Source organism: Manacus vitellinus, unplaced genomic scaffold (genome assembly GCF_001715985.3).
Source record: "Manacus vitellinus isolate BGI_N305 unplaced genomic scaffold, ASM171598v3 scaffold_15_pilon, whole genome shotgun sequence".
NCBI lineage: Eukaryota > Metazoa > Chordata > Aves > Passeriformes > Pipridae > Manacus > Manacus vitellinus.
This window is the reverse complement of record NW_021939122.1, coordinates 1,614,518-1,634,295: the sequence shown is the minus strand read 5'-3', so window position 1 is coordinate 1,634,295 and position 19,778 is coordinate 1,614,518. Positions and strand designations below refer to the sequence as shown.

Genomic DNA, 19,778 nt, shown 5'->3' with positions numbered 1-19,778 from the left:
TTAAATATGTTCAGAAGAAGAAAATGTCATTCTTGTTTGCAAATCTTTTGGCATTTGGGAAGACATTGTATTGGACCAAATTCTAGTCCTGTGTAAGTTTCTACACATATGGATTGTGGCTCTGGTTATAATCAAAGCACTATGGGTTTAGCTAAGAACAGAATTTGACCTACTATATATTTAACCAATAGAAGGACTATAGAAAAGAGATGCAAACCCACACCCTAGCTGATGAATCACTGGTTGAGTTTTTTCAGGACCAATTTGAAAAGGAAAATGTGAAAGCCCAATGGTCATAGTAGCGCTTCGTGGTGTTACCCAGATATTGTGAATTGAGGACCACAGCCTCTTACAGACAAAGTTCTTATTTTAGGACAAGCTGCTGTTACCCTGAGAAGCAACCAAAGAATGCTCTACACTGCTCTCTTTTACTATGGATGCCCGCTATAATCCACAGAGCTTCTCTCGGTAAGAAAAAAATAGTGCAAGGTTGTGACCAACACTAAATTTTCAGCCCAATGGGACTTCCTGAGCTGTTGAACAGATAGAAGCAAAAAGGACTAATGGAGAATGTTTAAAAGATATCCAGAATTATCTTACTGTCTCAATGACAAGAATAAATTTTTGCACTAATTTCATCATTTGTCAGGTCAGTCAAGCATGCAACTCAAACACCAAGATGATTAAATAAAATCATGAGAAAAAAATGACCTTAAGTTCTGAAGCCAGTCTTAGCATTGTTGTACTCCTTCAAGTAGCTGGAGATCCACTGATAACATATTGCCAAGAAGTTTTACACTCACTACCATTAGACAGAAGTTTTGCCAATGAATAAAACTAAGCCAGTGGTGAACTGTAAAATTTTCCTCTTACTTATCCATAGTATATGTCCTTTTTCTAAATCATGGAAGTATGGTGATTTGCAATACAGATTGGAATATGCAGCAGATATGCTCACTATGCAAGAAGAATGGGAACTCTGATTAGAAGTTTTCTCATCAGTTAAAAAATGTACGAGTTTTCAATTTCTCCAGGGCAATTACATTGACTTTCATACAGCTTGACCAAGAGAGTCGTCTTGGCCCTTCAAACAGAAGACATGAACAAATACTCAAGTGAACCATGTAAGTTGTCCCATGCCTCTGTCAAAAGGTCTGGAATACCCAGATTTTACAAGACAGAGAACAAGTCTTGAATGCAATTACACAAAAAATGTCAGTCTATAGTCACTGATCTGTATGTACATTTGACTGTATAGCAAAAAATCCTCCTTGATACAAGTTACTGCTGGAACGTCACAAAGTCAAAACAGACCTTGGGTAGAAAAACGAATTATTTTCTGATTGAGGCATCATCAAGTGTCAATTAGGAGACAACCTGGGAAATCCCATCATCTTCAAATTATGCACTAATTTGTACTTGTGTAGTCTCTAAGGACAGAATAAAATTTGCATGGATATGAATGTAGACATAAATTGTGGACTGCGAGTTTGGAAAGGTGTAGGGAAGCATTTTGCTGGTAGTGGCTTTATTGGTGATGATGCATGAAGCAGAAAGAACTTGGATGGACTTGTGGATTCACAGGCTGGTAGTACAAAAAACTAACATGGTATAACGGAGAGATGATGAATGATGCACTCCTCAGCACCATTTTTGAATGACCACTTTTCTAAGTGGGACTACATGTAAAGTTTGTCAGCTAAAATGTGCTTTATAGCATGAAGGCAGATTTCTATCTCTGTCTATTACAAAGTATTGTACAGCAGGGCTGGCCCTGCTTGCTTGTTGATTACATATAAATGCATATTATTTAAAACTCCATCTCAGAGCTCCATCTCTAGAATCTGGAATTTACTTGCTTGACTGTTTAGACACCAATATTGTAATTCCAGGCAATGTCACAGTTATTACAGAAACCCCTGAAGAGAACTAGAGACAAGCTTTTAACCCCCAACAGAATAACTGGGGCTGTCACCATCGCTGGCTACACCATGCCACAGTGCAGGAAAATCTAACAGAGCAGGCTCAGGAAAAGCTTTATGAAGTGCGACAAAGTGAAGATCCACCAGGGAGTTCATTTCAAATATAATCAGTTTTGTGTATGAGATCTGGAGTTAGTTGCTTGCTACTCTTAGGTATGAGTACATGAACACAAATGGCACAAACTTGCAAAATAGACTGTGATAGGCCTTCTAATTACTTTTAATTACTTGAGTCAGTTTGATGGTTTTCCCAGTTAATAAAATGAAACAAACATATAATAGGTTCACTTTAACATGCTAGAAAGTCAGAGTAGTAGCACTACTTGCTCTGGCCTATTTGGGCATCTTGAAATATTGGGAATTGAGAAGGAAGTTCTAAGAGAGCAAAATTAATAAATAATCAATTATAATAATTAGTAAAACATCAATAAATAAGAGACAACCCAAAGCAACACTTGCCTGTATTAGAATCAATACTGACTTCTGTAAAAAGATAAATGTGCTATGTAAATCCCATCTACATATTTCCTATCTTAATTCTCTAAAGATTTAAACCAGATATGCAAATTTCAGCTTATGAAAAATGAACTCTCTATTTTGGACAAATTTTTATTATTGCGCGTGGCATAAAGATATATGTAATCATGAAGCTTTAACCAAAATTGGTTTCATTATGCTGTGCTTCTGATTTCAATATGCTGGATTACATAATAGTAGAGATTAATTTCTTAATCCATTATACACCAGTTCTGTGCTTCAACTAACCTCTTTTGAAACACAACTTATCATCAATACCTACCAAAATGACCTTTTCAATGTCCTTGGCTGGACACCAATGAAACATCCCTGTAGAGTCATATTTTTTCACGTTGGCATCCATATTGTCAATCTGCTCATTGCCAGGAATTAACAAGGGGTCATGCCTGGGGAAAAACAAGTTGAGGACAACATAAATGGAAAATATTATGAATTATGGATGGAAAAATATCCCAAGAGTTGTGTATGAAGAGGGGTAAAAGTAAAAAAATGAAATGTATTTGCACTTTAACATGCTTTCAATGAGGACATTTTTAAACAAAAACTGTATAGAAAAGTTAATTTCTAAATTTTGGGTGCAGTTTCAAAGATTTTCTATACTCTTTCTATACCAATAACCATTTAATTTTAAAAGGGTTTTCTGACACCATCATGATCCATAAAAGTTTTTTTTTTTTCTCTCCAGGCCCACCCCTCTGAAATAAATATCAGAGCTGCTATAGGCATCTGCAATGAAGTAGAAGGGATAGGAACAGAGCCCCATGCTGACTGACTGGCACAAGTATGGAAAGCCAATTACTTGCTTTTACCGCATACAACTTCTGACGTGATGCTCTTCACAGTAAAAGCTTTAACAGGCTGCACTTTAAATATTTTAGCAATTTGCCCAATCATATTTTGCTTTCCCAAACTGAAGCCCTTTAAAGATTCAACAGTATGTCATTTTGGAGCACACTGACTAACAAATGCCCACATCTGGAATACATGATTTTAATACCAAACAACAATGTCCATTTGCTCTGACAACTCTACCTGTGATAACCTTCTAAGTGTTTTTGCAGCAAGATTTTAAAGCACACGGCTTCTCAAAGGAGAAGCAAATGAAAGACATTTTTATAAACTTGCTTTCCAGCTATATAACCACATCTAAGCACAGATACATACAGGTTCTTTAATTTATATGCTAAAATCAAACATTAAGCTAAGTATTAAGTGACTCCAACACTCTCAGATGCTAGTGAAGACCCCTAAGTGACTGCATTATACAATAGCATTAGGAGAATTGTGTTCACAAGGCACAGGTTAAACTGATCCTCAAATCTTACATTTAAGGAGGGAATTGAGTTTTGTCTGGAAAGCTACAGTCTTTACCTCAGGTTTTTATCATGAATGCTTGAAATATGCTGATATAGAATTGTAACATTTCAAGGAAGAAAATATCTGCAATGTAGGAATATGCTAAGTACTCTGAGACAGGTATCCAAATTTTTAAGAAGTTTGCCTTTTAAAGCCCGTTAAAGAGAAGCCCATATTGTCTGAGCTCTTAAAACTGCAAAGTTTTCTGCTTTTAAAGCATTTGAGCCAGCATACTGTGGTAAGAACCTCTATTCTGTATCATCTACTAAAGCAGACTGTGAACACAGTGTAAGATATAGGTTAATTTACCCTGAATATAGCACGGTAAATTACCATGCAACCAACAGTTATATTTGCATGCCTGAGAAAGGTATAATCTTGCATTCCGTCAAGGTGATTAATTAGTGTAATTTTATAATCACTGATTACAGACCCATCGAAATCACTGTAAAATTCTCAAACAGGGTCAAACACATTTCATTCAAACAGGGTCAACTCCAAAGAAAGTTCGTCAAAAACGTTGAGAAACTATTAATACAATGTTCCACTTAAACAAGAATCTTTTGATGCTTTAAGACAATCAATGCACTCACTACATGGCAAAGGCATAAGTCAGACTCATCTGGAAAAAAGAAACACTATGTTTTCAAAGTTGAAACTGGCAGCAGAGAAGCCTCTAGGGGATTACCTGGAGTCTCTGACCCTATTCCAGGTTTAATAATGACAGGCCTTGCATAAGTGTGCCATCTCTCTTGTAGGAAGCCGAGATGAAAAAGCTATACCAAAGGGGTCTATTCTGAGGGTTTCGTTGAGTTTTTTGTTGGTTTTTTTTGTTTGTTTGTTTTTTTAATTTCTAGAAAAATATCTGGACTCTACATTCTCTTACTCCATTCATCAGCAACCTGCAGCCATGGTAGTTTGAACTGAGAGCTAACTGTGATACTGTTTATCGGGCATTCCCCATCTTCTCATAGTTGCATGTGGTACAATAAGGTCTGCAACTGTGAACGCAGTAACATTCCAAGGTTGTCCTAATGTTCAGACAACATTTAGTTGTACCCTGTCCTAGCTATTTTTTCCAATGGAATGGGTCAGCTACATGTTTCAAAATAAGAAAGTTTGCCAAAAGATTAGGAATCTTCAGGAGTTTCCACTGAGAAATGTTTTCCTTTCTGTTGCTTCATGGTTTATGGTTTTTTACCCCCAATACTTTCACAAAACATTTCTTCATGAGTTTTCCTAGAAGAGCACTGAAACAAAAGCAAAGTTCACTGACAAAATCACCTTCTTTTCCTTTCAGAAATCAAATGCATATAAAAAGGAATTTTCTTTTTCCCCCATCCTTTATCAGAGAAACTATAATAAAGCAATTTAAAAAATGCCTCATTCTAATTTTCTAATCAGTGTTTCTTTTCTGCTCTGAGATATAAAACTAAATAGATCATCTGAAGCTTTAACACACATGAGTACTTAGCAATACTCTAATCTCAGTCACAAACACAATTCACAAAAATAATACAAATTGAAAGGAATGTTATAACAAAGCAGATGGTAACAGATATTTGATATTTAATTATGGTCAAATGCCTTGAGGTTTGAGACAATTTTTAGAGTATGAGTGCTCAAAGGCTAGTATAGTTCTTTTGGGCTTTGCGTCCTAAAAGGAATATTCAAAGTAGCTTGTGGCAAAGGTTTACTAGAATAACTTAGATTTAAAACATAAGTGGGTTATGAAAAGGAAAAAGACTATGAATTGTCAGATATAACTCCCTGTTGAAGTTTTAGGTAACAAATTGTGATTTTTTTTTAAAAAAGCCTTAGCATTTTTTTGCCGTTTTGTTGGGTTTTTTTTAATCAATACATGCACCTATTCACAGTATCATAAACTGTTTGGATTCTTTGCTTCACTGCTTGGAGTATAGCAAGGGGAAACTTAAAGGAGGCAAACAGGATGGGACACACAACAGGAAAGTATGCTAAGAGATACTACTATAGTACTTTTACTCTAGGAGAATGGATTATTGCCTGAGGAAACTGTGATAAGACTTAACCACACTGTGTTTCAGAATCTGTGGGGTTTTACATGTTAAGTGTGTTTATTAAATTTAAATCTTCTGGGCTAAGATATTATTTTAATCTCTCTAATCAATGTTCATTCATTCTCAGTAAAGTGATTCCTTAAGATGTCTATGGAGGTTGAAAACTCTTTGCTACTAAGGTCCAACTTTGTCCTCAGATGTTAGAAGATACTTACGTACTTAAAACCAGAATTGATCAGAACAGTAATAAAATATTATTACTACTTTGGACACATACATCCTCATTAATCTGATGATCTAAACCTGTTTGGCAAATACTAAAAATTAATTAAGACAGACATACAGAGAGGCCAAGGCTGTCAAATCTGCCTAAGGCGATTGGACATCCTCTTCCCATTAAAATTTATATTACACAAAGCATTACAGTTGTTGCCCTTACAGCCAAATCATGGACTGAATGTTTCTAGAGCCTCTCTGCCTCCTCATCCTTGAAGATGGCCCTATCAAGCTGTGCTTGAGTCACACTGGCAGGTTACTGTAGAAATGCTTATATTTGTGCTGAATTATTATGGTCTCCCAGGCTGTAAAGTCATCTGCTTCAAAAATTCAAATCATAGGCAGAAAAACACCTAACAATTTAATCCATACTCTTTGTTTTAATTGAGATGATAGGTTTTGTTGTTTGCAATGACCAAAGCATTTGGTCATTCCATCTAGGAAAAGACAGGCATGTATAGCCTGTATGGGAGGAAAGGAAGAAAAGTTAAATTTGCTTCATCCATAACCCCAGTTTAAAAATAGCTTCCCTGGTTCTTATGGCAGATATTACATACGCATGACTTAAAATGAAGAGCAAAGTACCATCTTTTCAAGGTTTTGAAGAGCATATAATGCCACTTATGTGCAATTAAACTTGAAAACGACGCTAAATGCCATGCTACAGCTGCAACCCCAAAAAGCCTGCCTGGAAGAAAACAGCCTAAAGCAAAACCATAAATCCCACTGCCAGCAAACCTACTGCAAGGAAGTCAGCATTACATTTTAAAGAGAACTGTTTTCCTAGAACACATTTATAACTACTGCAAAATTGGAGGTTTTGAGCCTGAAACTTTTGAGTACTGACTGGGGATGGACAGAACTGAAAAGACCATTCCAGACTAAATGGCTGCCTCATTAAATTACTATTGTTTAGCATAACCTTGTATTTTGTCACCCTTGTCTTAACCCTCTTGCTATTTATATGCAATGAGCAACGTACCCTCATTGACCTGCAGTGGAACTACTCAATGTGCTGAGCACTGAGAACAAGAACACTATACAACCAGTAGGGAGGACCCTGGTGCTGTTTAAAAATAAACTGTAGTCTGATAGTCTTTACACATTAGTAAGACAATGTTTTAGCTTCTTTTTATTCTGCCCTCCAATAAAATTCTCCTTATATAAAGTCAAGAGGAAAACACACCTGGGAAAAAAACACAACTCTCTAATCTGTGTTTGTTAAAATCTGCAATTATGCCTTTCTCAGGTAGATATAATGTATCTGGATTTTGCACACGAAAAGATGTTTAGTAGTCTTCTGCTCAAGATTCAGGGTCTTGAAACTCACGCTGCCTGTGGTTCAGGAATTTTGAGTTTTCCTACCTGAGTTATGTGGATGTATCTTTGCAAGAATGTGTACACACATACTTAATTTTAGGAGGAAGAAGAGGGTTTGCTGAAGGTAAAATAGGACTTGAAGACGCTAGAGAATGTCTCATGTCTTTAAAATTTCTCCTACAACTACCCTAACAAATTGTGGCAATTAACATGCTGTTAGTGTTAGATGTAAGCAGCCAGTGCAGGTGCTAATAATTGAAAAAGCATTTAGAGCTTTTACACCCTGGCTGAATATTTCATGATGTGCTGCATGTTTCACTATTTACTCAGTGGGCCTCTGTCACTTCAATCTTCTCTGATTGCTTTGACTGGTGCTATAAAGCTCAACCAAGACAGAGTGACGGCTTGTCACAGGCAAACTCCACTGACTCGAGCAGCTCGCTGGGACTAGCTATGAAGGTTGTCAAGACATTCTGATGGAATTCAGCAAATGTTTTGTGACTAATACACCCAACATTTGTCGGCTACCATTAGCCATTCCCTGTGACCCTGCAGTCTGTGTGGATAGCATTAAGTTGTAATGAGAATTTGTTGCCTGTGTGTGTTACACTAATGACACTCTCCCACTGATCTTTCCTTTCACAGGTTAATCAGAAATGAAATTTCTAAGGATTCAGTGCCCAGATGCACTGGGCTTTAGAGAAGAAAACCCAGTGTGACAAGAGAAAGAAAACCTGCAGTTTACTGTTAAATGCTTTCATTGTCATATTCAGAAGCTGTCCTAATAGTGGCTACAATCTCATACTGTCTTTTTCCCTAAATCTGAAAAGTAGACTATATGTAATACACTGGTTGGTACCTAGTGTCCTGTGCTATCTAATGGGCTGAATTACAGTGCCAAGAAAACTAACAATTCTCCTTCCTTTCCTCTTGCTCTGCTCAAATGTTTCTGGTTTTATTATCCTCAGAAGTCTTACTGAAGATTTCACATTAATTTATCAAGACTACTAAGAATACTGATATAAAGCTATTTCCTGTAAGAATCCTGCTCTTTAAAGTATCTTGATTTCTCAGGACATGATCAGAATATGCTTCTGAAGTATGAATCCTCTCACATTAAAAAGTAACAAAATAGTTAACTTCTAGACTTTTACATAAGCAATTTAATGAGGGGAAGACAAGGCACAAAGTCAATGTGTCTACTGGTTTTAATATTTCCCATTTTTCTCTACTGAAGCTGCAAAACTTGCAATCTTTGAGGGGTAGGAGAATGTACCTAAAAAGGAATTTTTCATTTGTAAAAAATAAACCCACAGTTAGGTAGTGTCATAAAATATAGGAGTGTTTTTGTCACTTAAATGAAATGTGTGACCTTATGATAAAAGCTACCACCTTTGATAGTCAAAGTTTATAAGAACACATTATTTTCTTTAAACCCGGTTTATAGCTAAAGAGCTTATTCCTTCCATTGCCTTGATCTGAGTGGATCTTCTATTATCCTGAACTACATAAAAAATATTAATTTTTTTTCCTGGAAAATTCTCCTTTTCTTTCCCAGCACTGCTCTCTCACCTCAGAAAGACTTGTGATAGATTTCACAGTAATATAAAAAAAAAATTCTGATACTGTTCTTATTCCCATGGTTTACAACACAACTACCAATGGTAGTAACAGTCAGAAGGCTAACATATAATACCACTTATCATTCAAATAATTTAATTCTATAAACTTGTTAAAAACAGGTCTAAGATAACATAGTGACATAACACTGAACTATTCCTGTTGTTCATGCTGGTCGTAGTGAAGTTGTAAGACAGGATCAAGAAGTGAAATGTGCTATTATATACCTGCTGTGTTGCAGCTTGATTATTGTTGCATATTAGCACTGCATAAAGGCAGGATATAAATCTGAAATTACATGATGGAAAGTTCCAAGGCTGAGAGATGTAAATATATACTATTATTATGGTTATCAGTGAGCTTTCACCTTTTCAAACCTTACCTTCATGCCTAGTTTAAGGGAGTCATGGGAAATGATCAGACTGAAATTATTTTACCAGTTTGGGCTTGAGAAATGTTCTCTTCTAGATCTGTCATCACTTTTCTTTTCATTTTTCTGAGAAAGTTCACAGTTTCAGCTCATGAAAGGGCAGCACTACAATGGCAGAGGCAATACAAATTCATCCTGAGTGGCACACTAGCAAAAATGTGTATGTACGTTTAAGTGGATGTGGTTTAGTGGGTGGATGAGGAGATAAATGTGCACAGCCATTGTTCATATATTTAGAATATTATATCCAACTTCAGGAAAAAAGACAGGAGGTTTCCTCCTCAACTTCAGATAAATAATCTCATTAGGCTTCTGGAAAAGTATGCCAAAGAGCTCACTTTTTTCTGTGTCACTTAGCTGGGTTTTGACAGTCTCTGAGCAAGTTTTATGGTTTGGTTGGGAATTATTTAAGATCCTCGATCAAAAAAAATCCTCAGGCTTACGAAATTCTCCTTGGCAACACACTGAAAACCCAGTGTCCTCTGATGCCTCTGATTCTTATGTGATCAGGGACACTAATGATAATGACCCTTTGCTGAGTATGCTACTTGTCTAGAGGCCTGTGTCAACTACACCACTACATACAGAGTGGACAGGGACAAACTATTTGTTTGCTCTTCAGGCCCTTTGGGCCCTGTCATATGCTATTTGTTCTTGCATTAAGAGGTAGTTTGACTCAGCTGGGCTGACATTTCCTTCAAGTCAGTGTATTCCACTCATGCAGTAGCAGCTAGAAAAGCATTAAGTATGGACTTGAGCCTCAGCAACAATCCTTTTAAGTGGCTTTTTTGATTCATATCCAGGCCTTTCACATTTTTACTGGTCATTCTGAATCCAAAATGACATATTTTTTTTTAAAAACTAGCTTTGCTACTTGATATTCAGGCAACATAGCTAACGTGGCTGCTCATCAATAATATGCATCAAAACCTGCAACTGAGATGAACAGGTGACTGATATTGCTGCATGACACCAGAGGCATCAATTGGTTCTACTTTTCTTCTCTGTCTCATGAAGGAGCCCTGATATGTGATTATTCTGTCACTCACAGCTTTTCCTCCTTTTGCTTCCATTTAAATTTTACTTTTTATTGTAATAGGATGCCCTTGTGTTCACATCTCAACAGGAGAAGTAGCCATTTTTTCCTGTTGGAGTTTAAGTTATTTTTAAGAAGTATCCATGTTCTTATGGGTTTAATGGGACAGACTTTTGCTGATGTAAGACAGGTAAAAATAACCATGATGATGCAGAGTATTTTTCTGGTTAATCTGCATTTGTAGCTACTGTTGGAATTTGAAATATTTGTTTCTTATTTATTAGACTCTTATAGTATTGCATCAGTGTGATTCTGCTCATGTCATTTGATGTGATGCAGGATTCAGTTAGAACAGTGACTTTCTAAATGTGAATCTAGACCATCTGTGATGTACACAAAGAGCATTTTTATGTCAATCACCTATTTATATCAGTAATTCATTGTAATTTAGGGTCATCAAAAAGATGACATTAAAAAGATGCCTCCAATCTATTCATCTGGTTCACATTTGGTAATACAGCTTTCTACTTATGTGTGACTAAATCTCAAAAACTCCCATTTTCTGACCAGGTCACATCACTTGTCATGATGTCCCAGAGAATTCCTATCATACAGTTTCTATGCTCTGTTCTATTTCAGTGATAGCAGAAGTCATAAAGTTTTATCCCATAGCACAATACCTTCTTCCCTGATTTGACCTAGTCACTGTGGGAATCTAAAATCTATGTGGCATTTTCAACATTATCTTAACTGTAGGGATGTTCAGAATGTGATTCAAGAGTCACAATTCAGATTAAATTTTTTTAAATGAACTTCTCACATATTTGTCCTTTTCATGCTCCAGACTTCTTGTCCTCCAGCACCCCTCTAGATCCAGGACCATAGCTGAGGAAAAATTTGCAGAGTAGCCATCTGTTTCAAGGCAGGTGGGACAGGGTCAAAACTGACTTTGAAAAGTAGCTTTTAAAGTAAATTTAGGAAAAAACTTGCAAAAATAAATATCAGCTACAGACATGACAGATTTACCTCTTGGGTACTTCTAGCTGCTATACACTAAAGATTTCTGGGCAGGAAAGCAAGTACCTGTCACTTTAAGTAATCTACGAGGATACAAAATAGCAGATAATACAATCCACCTTTGTTTATCGGAAAGAAGAAAACAGTTTGACCATTACAAACAAAGCTTAACAGAGCTCTCTTCTGATTCAATCCATGTTGTCTTATTTAGCACCTTGAACCAAAGTTAAGTCAGTATAGATAAAAAGTAAAATGAAGAGACGGTTGGGTCTGGGGAGCGGCTGAGGGTGCGAACACAGGGCTGGAGAATAAATTTAGCAGCAGCGAAGAAGAGGAAGAAAACAATGTCTGGATTTGGAAGCCTGGCAAGTTCTCCACTCACTGCTCAACCTGTGTTTAGCAATTCTGATGTGCTACTGAGCAGACAGCTCAGGCTCAGGACGACTACTCTCCCTCAGTCCCTCTTCAGCAGGCAATGAAAGCAGGCTCTACTTTGAAAATCTTCCCCCATCATGCAAACTGACACAGGCATGCTTTTCAAAAACCCACAGCCAATCTGTTGATCATTACTTATTTACAAAGGCCTTCGGGCAGAAAGTCCTGTAAAAACCATACTTGATACGGTATACACTAGCTTTTTCTGCTTGTGGAAAAAAGTACCCCTAAGGCTACCTCAAACCATCACTTTCTATTGCACATAAAATGTACCGTGTAACACTAAAGTATTTAATATATATGGTATAATATATCTACAGGAAAGGCATTTGTGTAGAAGTATGTTACCCTGTATTTGGTAATTTGATGTTTTGCTGAAGGCTATGACTTGAAAAAGCCTGCACCTAGTACAGAGGACCTGTCATCTCAGTACCCAAGAGCCAATAGAATAAAGAAGTACCCTTAAGCAGCAAAACTTTGACACAGCTTTGAAGCATATGAAAACAGTATAACTCCCCAGAATTATTATTACTCAAGATCAAAGAAATGAGGCATACTTTACATAGCAAACAGGGACAGTGTGTTCAGCTCCAAATGTTTCAGCTCTTTCTCTCTCTCTCTCCCTCTCTCTTTCTTTTTACTTCTACTTCCCCAAAATTAGGATTTGGGGGAAGGTGAGGGGGGAAATCTCCCACATGTTTAAATTTTAAGCAGTTAAAACTATTAACACCAGATAAGAGGACTGTCCAAAGGTAAGTAAGTTGAAAACGATGCTAGCATGACAACTGGCACCATAAAAATGAGAAGTTTGCCAGTATGCTCATTTTATTCTTCCTCATAAACTGTAAACAAGCATGTAAATCAGTGTCATATGGGCAAGGCTGAACTAACAGGAAGTCAGAGAGCTTTTAATGATACATTTAACAGAAATAGATGGTAAATAGGGGAAAAAAAAGCCACAGCTGGGTGCATTTTCTTCTGTGAATCAATCTCACTTTTGGTTCTGTAGTCTAAACAGAGATGAGGACGACTTGTAGAAGTTACGTCCTTGAATATGCCCTACATTGCAGAAACAATAAACAAATATGGATGTTTCTGTAACTGGCCAAAGAAAATTCCAGTCTAGTGACTGAAATACAAAGAGAAATATCACCTAGCTATATCCAAAATCATTAAAGGAACAAAATAATTGTCAATAATAAAAATATTGAAGGATTTTATATATGAAAAGAATTATATATTTGTATCCATTTTTTTTCACTTGAGCAGTCACAGTTATACACACACATAAATCTCAAATCGCATAATTGTGTCTGTTTACATGTATCAATAAGTTTACATTTTTGTGTGTGTGTATATATATATATATATATATACACACACACACATACAGTGGAAAATCTCTGCTGTAGTATTTATTGATACAATTATGGACTGAGGTTCTAGCCTGACTGCCTAAGATATGCAAAATCAGAGCAGGAAGAGCCTCCTTGCAGAAAACTCTATGTCTACAACGTGATCCTATTCTGACTGACTTGAGCAGTTAAAAGGTGAAGCACAGTGAGATAGAATGAAAATGCCATATTATTTTAATAGATTCCAATTTCTTTTTGCAGTTCTCATTTTAACAAATCTCTTAGAGGTAATTTGTCCTGTGGAAGGAAACTACATAGTTATGCAAAGGAGTACTGTTGTAAAATAATGTACACATAGCAACAGGGGAAAAATATCACTAACAAGATGATGTTTTCATCACCCACTTTTAGAGTATATACTACCCTCTTAAAAATCTCTGTATTTCATAATTAATGTGCTTTTAGCTTGACTAAAACTGCGTTAGTTTTGAACTTTGCTTTGGCAAGTACATATATTATTAGACTTTTTTATCAGTCTAAATCAATTAACCGAAATTTGATTTCAATCGACAGGATAAAAGGAAGGTAATATTCAGGTTCATTTTTGATTGTGATGATACATCTCACATATGGCCTTAAGTACAGAAAACAGTACTCAGAGGGAATCCAACAAAAAGAGAATTGCCTGAGGCAAACTAACCACATGAGTTCCCCTGATTGGTTAGTGCTATCATTAGTGCCACTGCTGTTTAAGAACTACACATGGACAGGACAGGGTGACAGCTAAGACTTTAAAGCCTATGTATTTTTCAAACAGCTTTTCAAACTGTTTTTCATGACAGAATTTTTTTTCAGCTCTATCATTAACTGCTGACAAGCTGACAGAATAAATACTTCAGCCTTTCAGAAACCATCTAACAATCTTTTTTTTCACCCCCCTCCGCTTATTTTTGATGTGGGGGGAGGAGAAGTGGAAGGAAGGAAGAAAGCAGATGAAGATATGGGTTTCTTACAGTCTTACCTCATCAGCTTGGGTGAGGAGTTGGGTGAATTTCTCATGCCTCCGTTTCGCTGCTTTTTTTTGGGTGATAGTGTCGACGGCTGCTCATCTTCAACTGGAAATATAAGGAACTTATGAGATTAAGTACTGCTCTAAGTGCAGTGTGAAATACAACTGAAGTAGCAAAGAACACACACTCTATGTCCATTCACTCACTGATACTTCATTGCTAACATAGGCCCAACAGTAATAAAAATCAAATACATGTTAGTCGAAGAGATTGGGTTGAAAGAGAAGCAGGGAAGAATATCAGGGGTTTGAACATAGGCGTTCAAATTGGTTTCATACTTCAAAAACAAAGGGGGGGAACCACATTCGGGTTATTCTTAGAGTTATTATCAGTTAATCTGCGCTATAGAAAAATAGAATTAGTGCTCTGCTATATTTCCAGACAGATAAAGTACTATTTGAAATATCAACGTAACAGCTGCCAGCCTGCTTTTGCTAATGAACTAGACACCAGTTGGTTCTTGCTCCTCACATGCCAAACAACAGAGTCTTCATGAAGAGATGTAAAATATTCAATGCCTTGATGTTCAATGATTCAGTTCGTCGGGAATGTGAATGCAGCCTGCCATTGTGCACAGATCTCCAGCACAAGTCAGACCTCATCGCTCTACCCTTCTCACAAAAGGGAGTTTTAACAGGAGTGAACAGAATGAGGTTGAATGGAAGTGGGGAGACAATACCTGCATAACAGAGGATGCATGTGTTATGCAATCTTTTAATGAGGATGACGTGCATTTTCAATGACAGATCAATTTCTAGAATTAAAATCATGTACAGTTTGCCAGTCATAAACTACTCTTGGATAACTTATGCCACAATATGTATTGCTTACACAAGTGCCGTTTCCTAAGAACTCATCTATAAGAATTAACCAACATCTTTCTTACTTCGAGATTATATAAGTGCACTTGATAATCTGCATGTAAACTTTACATGTGCTATCAAAGGGAATAATCTCATGCTTACTTCCTCAAATTCACACTAATGTTGATCTATTCTAATATAGAGAAGGAAAAATAATTTTTTTTCATTCTAGTATTAACCAAAAAATATACTAGAAGACAATGTAACTGATGCCTAGGAAGCTAAAAGAAAAGACATTAGTATAGTAGCAGTAGTATCTATATTAAAAGAGCTTAGTACACATTAGGAGTGCACAAGCAGAGGCTGAGAAAAAATACTATTTGCAACAAGCTACATAGGAAAAACAACAAAACCTGGTTATCTGCCACCTGCCTTAGACTTATCTTGGAGAAAATAAAGCAACAGCCTTCTGCTATAACCCTTTTCTGACACAATTTTATTACAGACTGCATTCTAGCCTGCCATGTCTGTCTGTTTGCCCAAGCCTGTTATGGAACTTCATTTTGCCTTGGTCAAGACCAAAAAACTGGACCCTGAAAAGACAGATGTGCTCTCTTTTTATATGACCGGGCATCACCAAGCACAAGGGATTCACAACAAAAGAAAGCATTGCAAAGGGAAAACAAAAAAAAAACAACCAAACAAAGCTAATCCCAAAATAAATGTCCCAAAGAGTGGTACAAAAATAATATTTAGATTAGAACAAGGACTGTCTAATAATGATTTATTGGTTAACTTAACTTTCTCCTCTTCTAGGGCAGCATCCCCAAAGACAAAGCCATTTTCTTCTCCTTTGACTTTTCTTTTTTTCCAGATCAGAGTCCTGCAGTGTAAATGCTTGTTGATGATCAGTCAAGTGCCATTCTTTGTTTGGCTGAGAGATAACTAAGCCCATAGAAAATTCTCAAAAATACACAAATTGAAATTTTTATTCTGTGGCAGTTTGTTCATATTAAACTAGAGCATTTAGCTCTAGTATTTAGCTATGTGTACCATGAAGTGAATATGCACAGAATTACTTTATTGGTAATATCTTTGTATTTCTGATTGAAAAAAAAGTGCAAGTGTTTGAGCCTTTCAGAACATGCTCTGCAAAACACTCTCGGAAATGGCCTAGTCTTTTTTAAACTTCTCTAAAAAAAGTTATTCATATGCTATTCCACACAGACAACAGGTTTCAAGATATACACTGTACTTTCTTTTTCTGTATCAGATATAAAAATTCAGTTCCAATCTGATGAATCCACCACTTAGAAGATCAAAGGAACAAGAATCATGGAAAATGTTCCTGCCAGGAACCAACAAATTATCTGGTTTGCTCTCCTGGTAGTAAAAATTCTAAATTTTACTTAATTTAATCTGCTACCATGGAGTTACAGCACGTCTGTCAAGAGATGCAATATGCCACCACAAGGTATTGTCACACTATTTTAACAGTCTAAGGAAGATAGATCAAGACCATGTGCAAAACCTTACATTAACGTAAGTCAACTGTAGATATTACTGCAAGAAATATTTCTATGAACAAGAGAAAACAGCATTAAAAAAGAGTACTTTTCCAAGTTTTCAGCTAGCTAATAAGACTCCTGTCTGATCCCTTCAAATTCTGAAAGTTAGTACAATAAGAGGCTTTTGCACTTCATAGTCCAACATTTGTGTTCTCCAGTGTTGCTAGGTGATACTACCCTGCCACTCAATTAAAAACAAAGTCTTACTGTAATCATTCAGAATAACCATTTCTAGAAGTACATTTCTAGCAGTCTGCACTTATTTTTGGTATTGCATCTGCAATAAGTAAGCTCCTTTTTTGCATATGTGCTTGTCATCTTCAAACTGTGTCACTGTCACCAATTGCCTGGAAAGCCCAAGGTTAATGTGGCTCACTAGTTAACACCTGTTAGCAAAGCCTTCTGAGGAATCTCAATTTGTTGCTAAAGCAATGCCTTGTTCAAGCAAGGAAGCCATATATTCTCACTGTAGCAATGAAAGGAGATCTATCTTCATCACATCACATAAATCCTAGATTTTGCTTTTCATTGAAATCTCTGTGCAGAGTTTACAGGGCTTCTGTATTTTAGAAACACATCTCCATAAGAATGGGGGAAGGGAATCCGTGAAGCTGAAATATGTGAATAGTATATAATGGACACCATTACCTATGGCTTGGTTCCCCAAAATTTTGAAATGATAACTCACAAGTGGTTTCTTAGTAGTAAGTAGGATATAAAAATATTTAATTATTATTCTTCAAAATACTCTTATCAATTTTCTGCATATTTAAAGAAATAGATCTAGCAAAATTTTTAGTAAAGTAATTAAATATAATTTTAGTTTCATGGTTCCTGTGTCTGCATTAATTTAAAAGGGAGTCTTAAATTTGCCTGTTCTTATGAAAGACAACCATATTTGAGTAATTGGCTGTGATATATGACAACTCAACTCTGATATTGTATGCTTGCTTTTGTTAATGAGTCCCCATTTTTTACTATTTTTCATGTCTTTATACTACAGGATTTGTATTAAATACAGCCATATTATATTATGCAGACTTTCTTTACCAGCTTTCATGAAAATTGCAAATATGTTCAAGAATTGGACACAGAATTTCATAGATTCAAGAGCTTGTTTGCACACCCCTAAGTATAACACTTAATGTACTGTTGTATCAACCTTCAGTTCAGTTGTTCTAATAACAGTTTTGCAGTTTTGCAGGAAGATTCAGTGCTAGAAAAATGTCAGGCAAGTCTAATGAGGCTTCAGATGCTCCAGTTTGTGCTGGAGTTTAATTTAAAGTTACACTGATGTTTTAACATGTTTGCTTACTCTTGAGTAAAGAGTGTTCATTACTTCAATGACATAACCTCCAGACAATATACCATGAATTGGTTTAAGATGTGCTGGTAATTTTAACAGCCTTAATGTGGAGTTGAACATCTGTAACAACATATTACTTGACTTTTTTCATTTCATTTCTAAAGCAAAATAAAGGGAATGTCTTTCAAAACAGTGGACAAGTTCATAACTTTTTTTCGTTGTTATTTTCTTACTATTTTTAAAATAAAACTGTCCCCTTCACTGCCTCTCCTGGGTCACTAGCAGAACAGTTTACAGACACCTTTTTAAAGGCCCCAAAATACTGAAATTTGAAATAACATCTGTGTTATTGAACATCACATCAACTGGAATACCCAGTAAATTCATTCTGCCTAGCATGTAAATGCTTCAGAGCAAATAAATCCTTTGAAAGGTAAAGCACAAACCACCCAGAAACATTAGTTGACTAGCTATCTCAATTAACTTATTAATCACCACATCTGGAGAAACCCACATCTGTAAGCACTTAAGAGAGCATTAGTAATGTCATAGGCACATGGAAAACAGACTGCAAAACCATGCACAAACCGATCTGTGTTGCCTTATGCATCCAACTACTGGGCTACCTACGGAGATCTTGGTTCAACCCAGGCTTTTGGGAGTGGCAGCGGTATTTTACAGGTAAGCTGAGTGCCCTTTGCAATCTACAGTATGTAGATTTTCCTTGTTCGACAGAACTCAGTAAGTTAAGGTGCAGCAGCGAGGGGTTGTTGGGGAGGAAGAGGCTCCCTTTACGGTTATTAACAAGTGGAACAGGTTCCGGGATTCCTTCAGTGGACTTGGCATCAACCAATGCATTAGTAGTTGCATTCTTGAATTGATATGAGCATTTTGGGTAACTTGATCTAGCTGCATTCTTTACTTCTAAATAATAAGAAAAGATTTAAATTAATTTCTTTGTATTAAAAATTATTTCAAACCACAGGCATGAATCAGTTTTGATATTACATGGAAATACAGATGTTAAAGCCTTAAGTAGCAGTTCCAAAAGCAGAAATAGAGGTTTATACCTGCAGCTTTCATAAGGTTGTCTTTTTTTTCTTTTCTGAAAATGTCTTTTTATAAAAGAATACTCATAAAAGGATTATTCCACAATATTATCACCTTTAAGCAATAATCTCATCCTAGAGTAAGTATGTCTGAGGCAACACTTATTTCCCACATGTTGATAAAGGCTTAGAGATTTACTAGGTGTGGAAGATGTTTATTTCTTTGAAAGTACTGAAAATGACAGGGGAGGTAGAGCACTCTGCTGCTATTAAAATAAATAAGGAATCATAGAAAACGTAAGGTCAACACTTCAAAACTGTGCAGGCATACTTATGGAATTAAACTGATGTTTAGGTATCTACATTAAAAGGGTTGGCTATTCAGCAGTGCTGCATACCGTAAATTTCTGAAGGTCATATAAAGCACCTCTGTAAAGAAAATTAAGAAATCTGGTTTCCTAAATATGGAGTTATCTGTGATTCTTAGTCTTCCATTACTAATATATCAAAGCTAATCAAATACATAACCCTCCTTCCCCCCAAAACAAATGGCACCCTCTGTAAAAACAGTAAAAAAAA

The 19,778-nt window shown here is 36.2% G+C and overlaps 1 protein-coding gene across 19 annotated transcripts in view; it reads right to left on the bottom strand.

Moving 5' to 3' along the window:
- The window catches only part of KCNMA1 (potassium calcium-activated channel subfamily M alpha 1), a 458,566-nt gene that overhangs the window by 52,274 nt on the left and 386,514 nt on the right, over positions 1-19,778 (bottom strand). For 17 of the 19 annotated variants that reach the window (XM_018068974.2, XM_018068976.2, XM_018068980.2 and 14 more), the window contains 2 exons: positions 14,425-14,518; positions 2,782-2,905 (listed from right to left, as the gene is read on the bottom strand). In XM_018068974.2, the coding sequence (XP_017924463.2) occupies positions 2,782-2,905; positions 14,425-14,518 (218 nt within the window). Of the gene's footprint in view, positions 1-2,781; positions 2,906-14,424; positions 14,519-18,780; positions 19,075-19,778 lie in introns of all 19 variants that reach the window. The other 2 variants (XM_029958460.1, XM_029958461.1) reach the window with 1 other exon arrangement.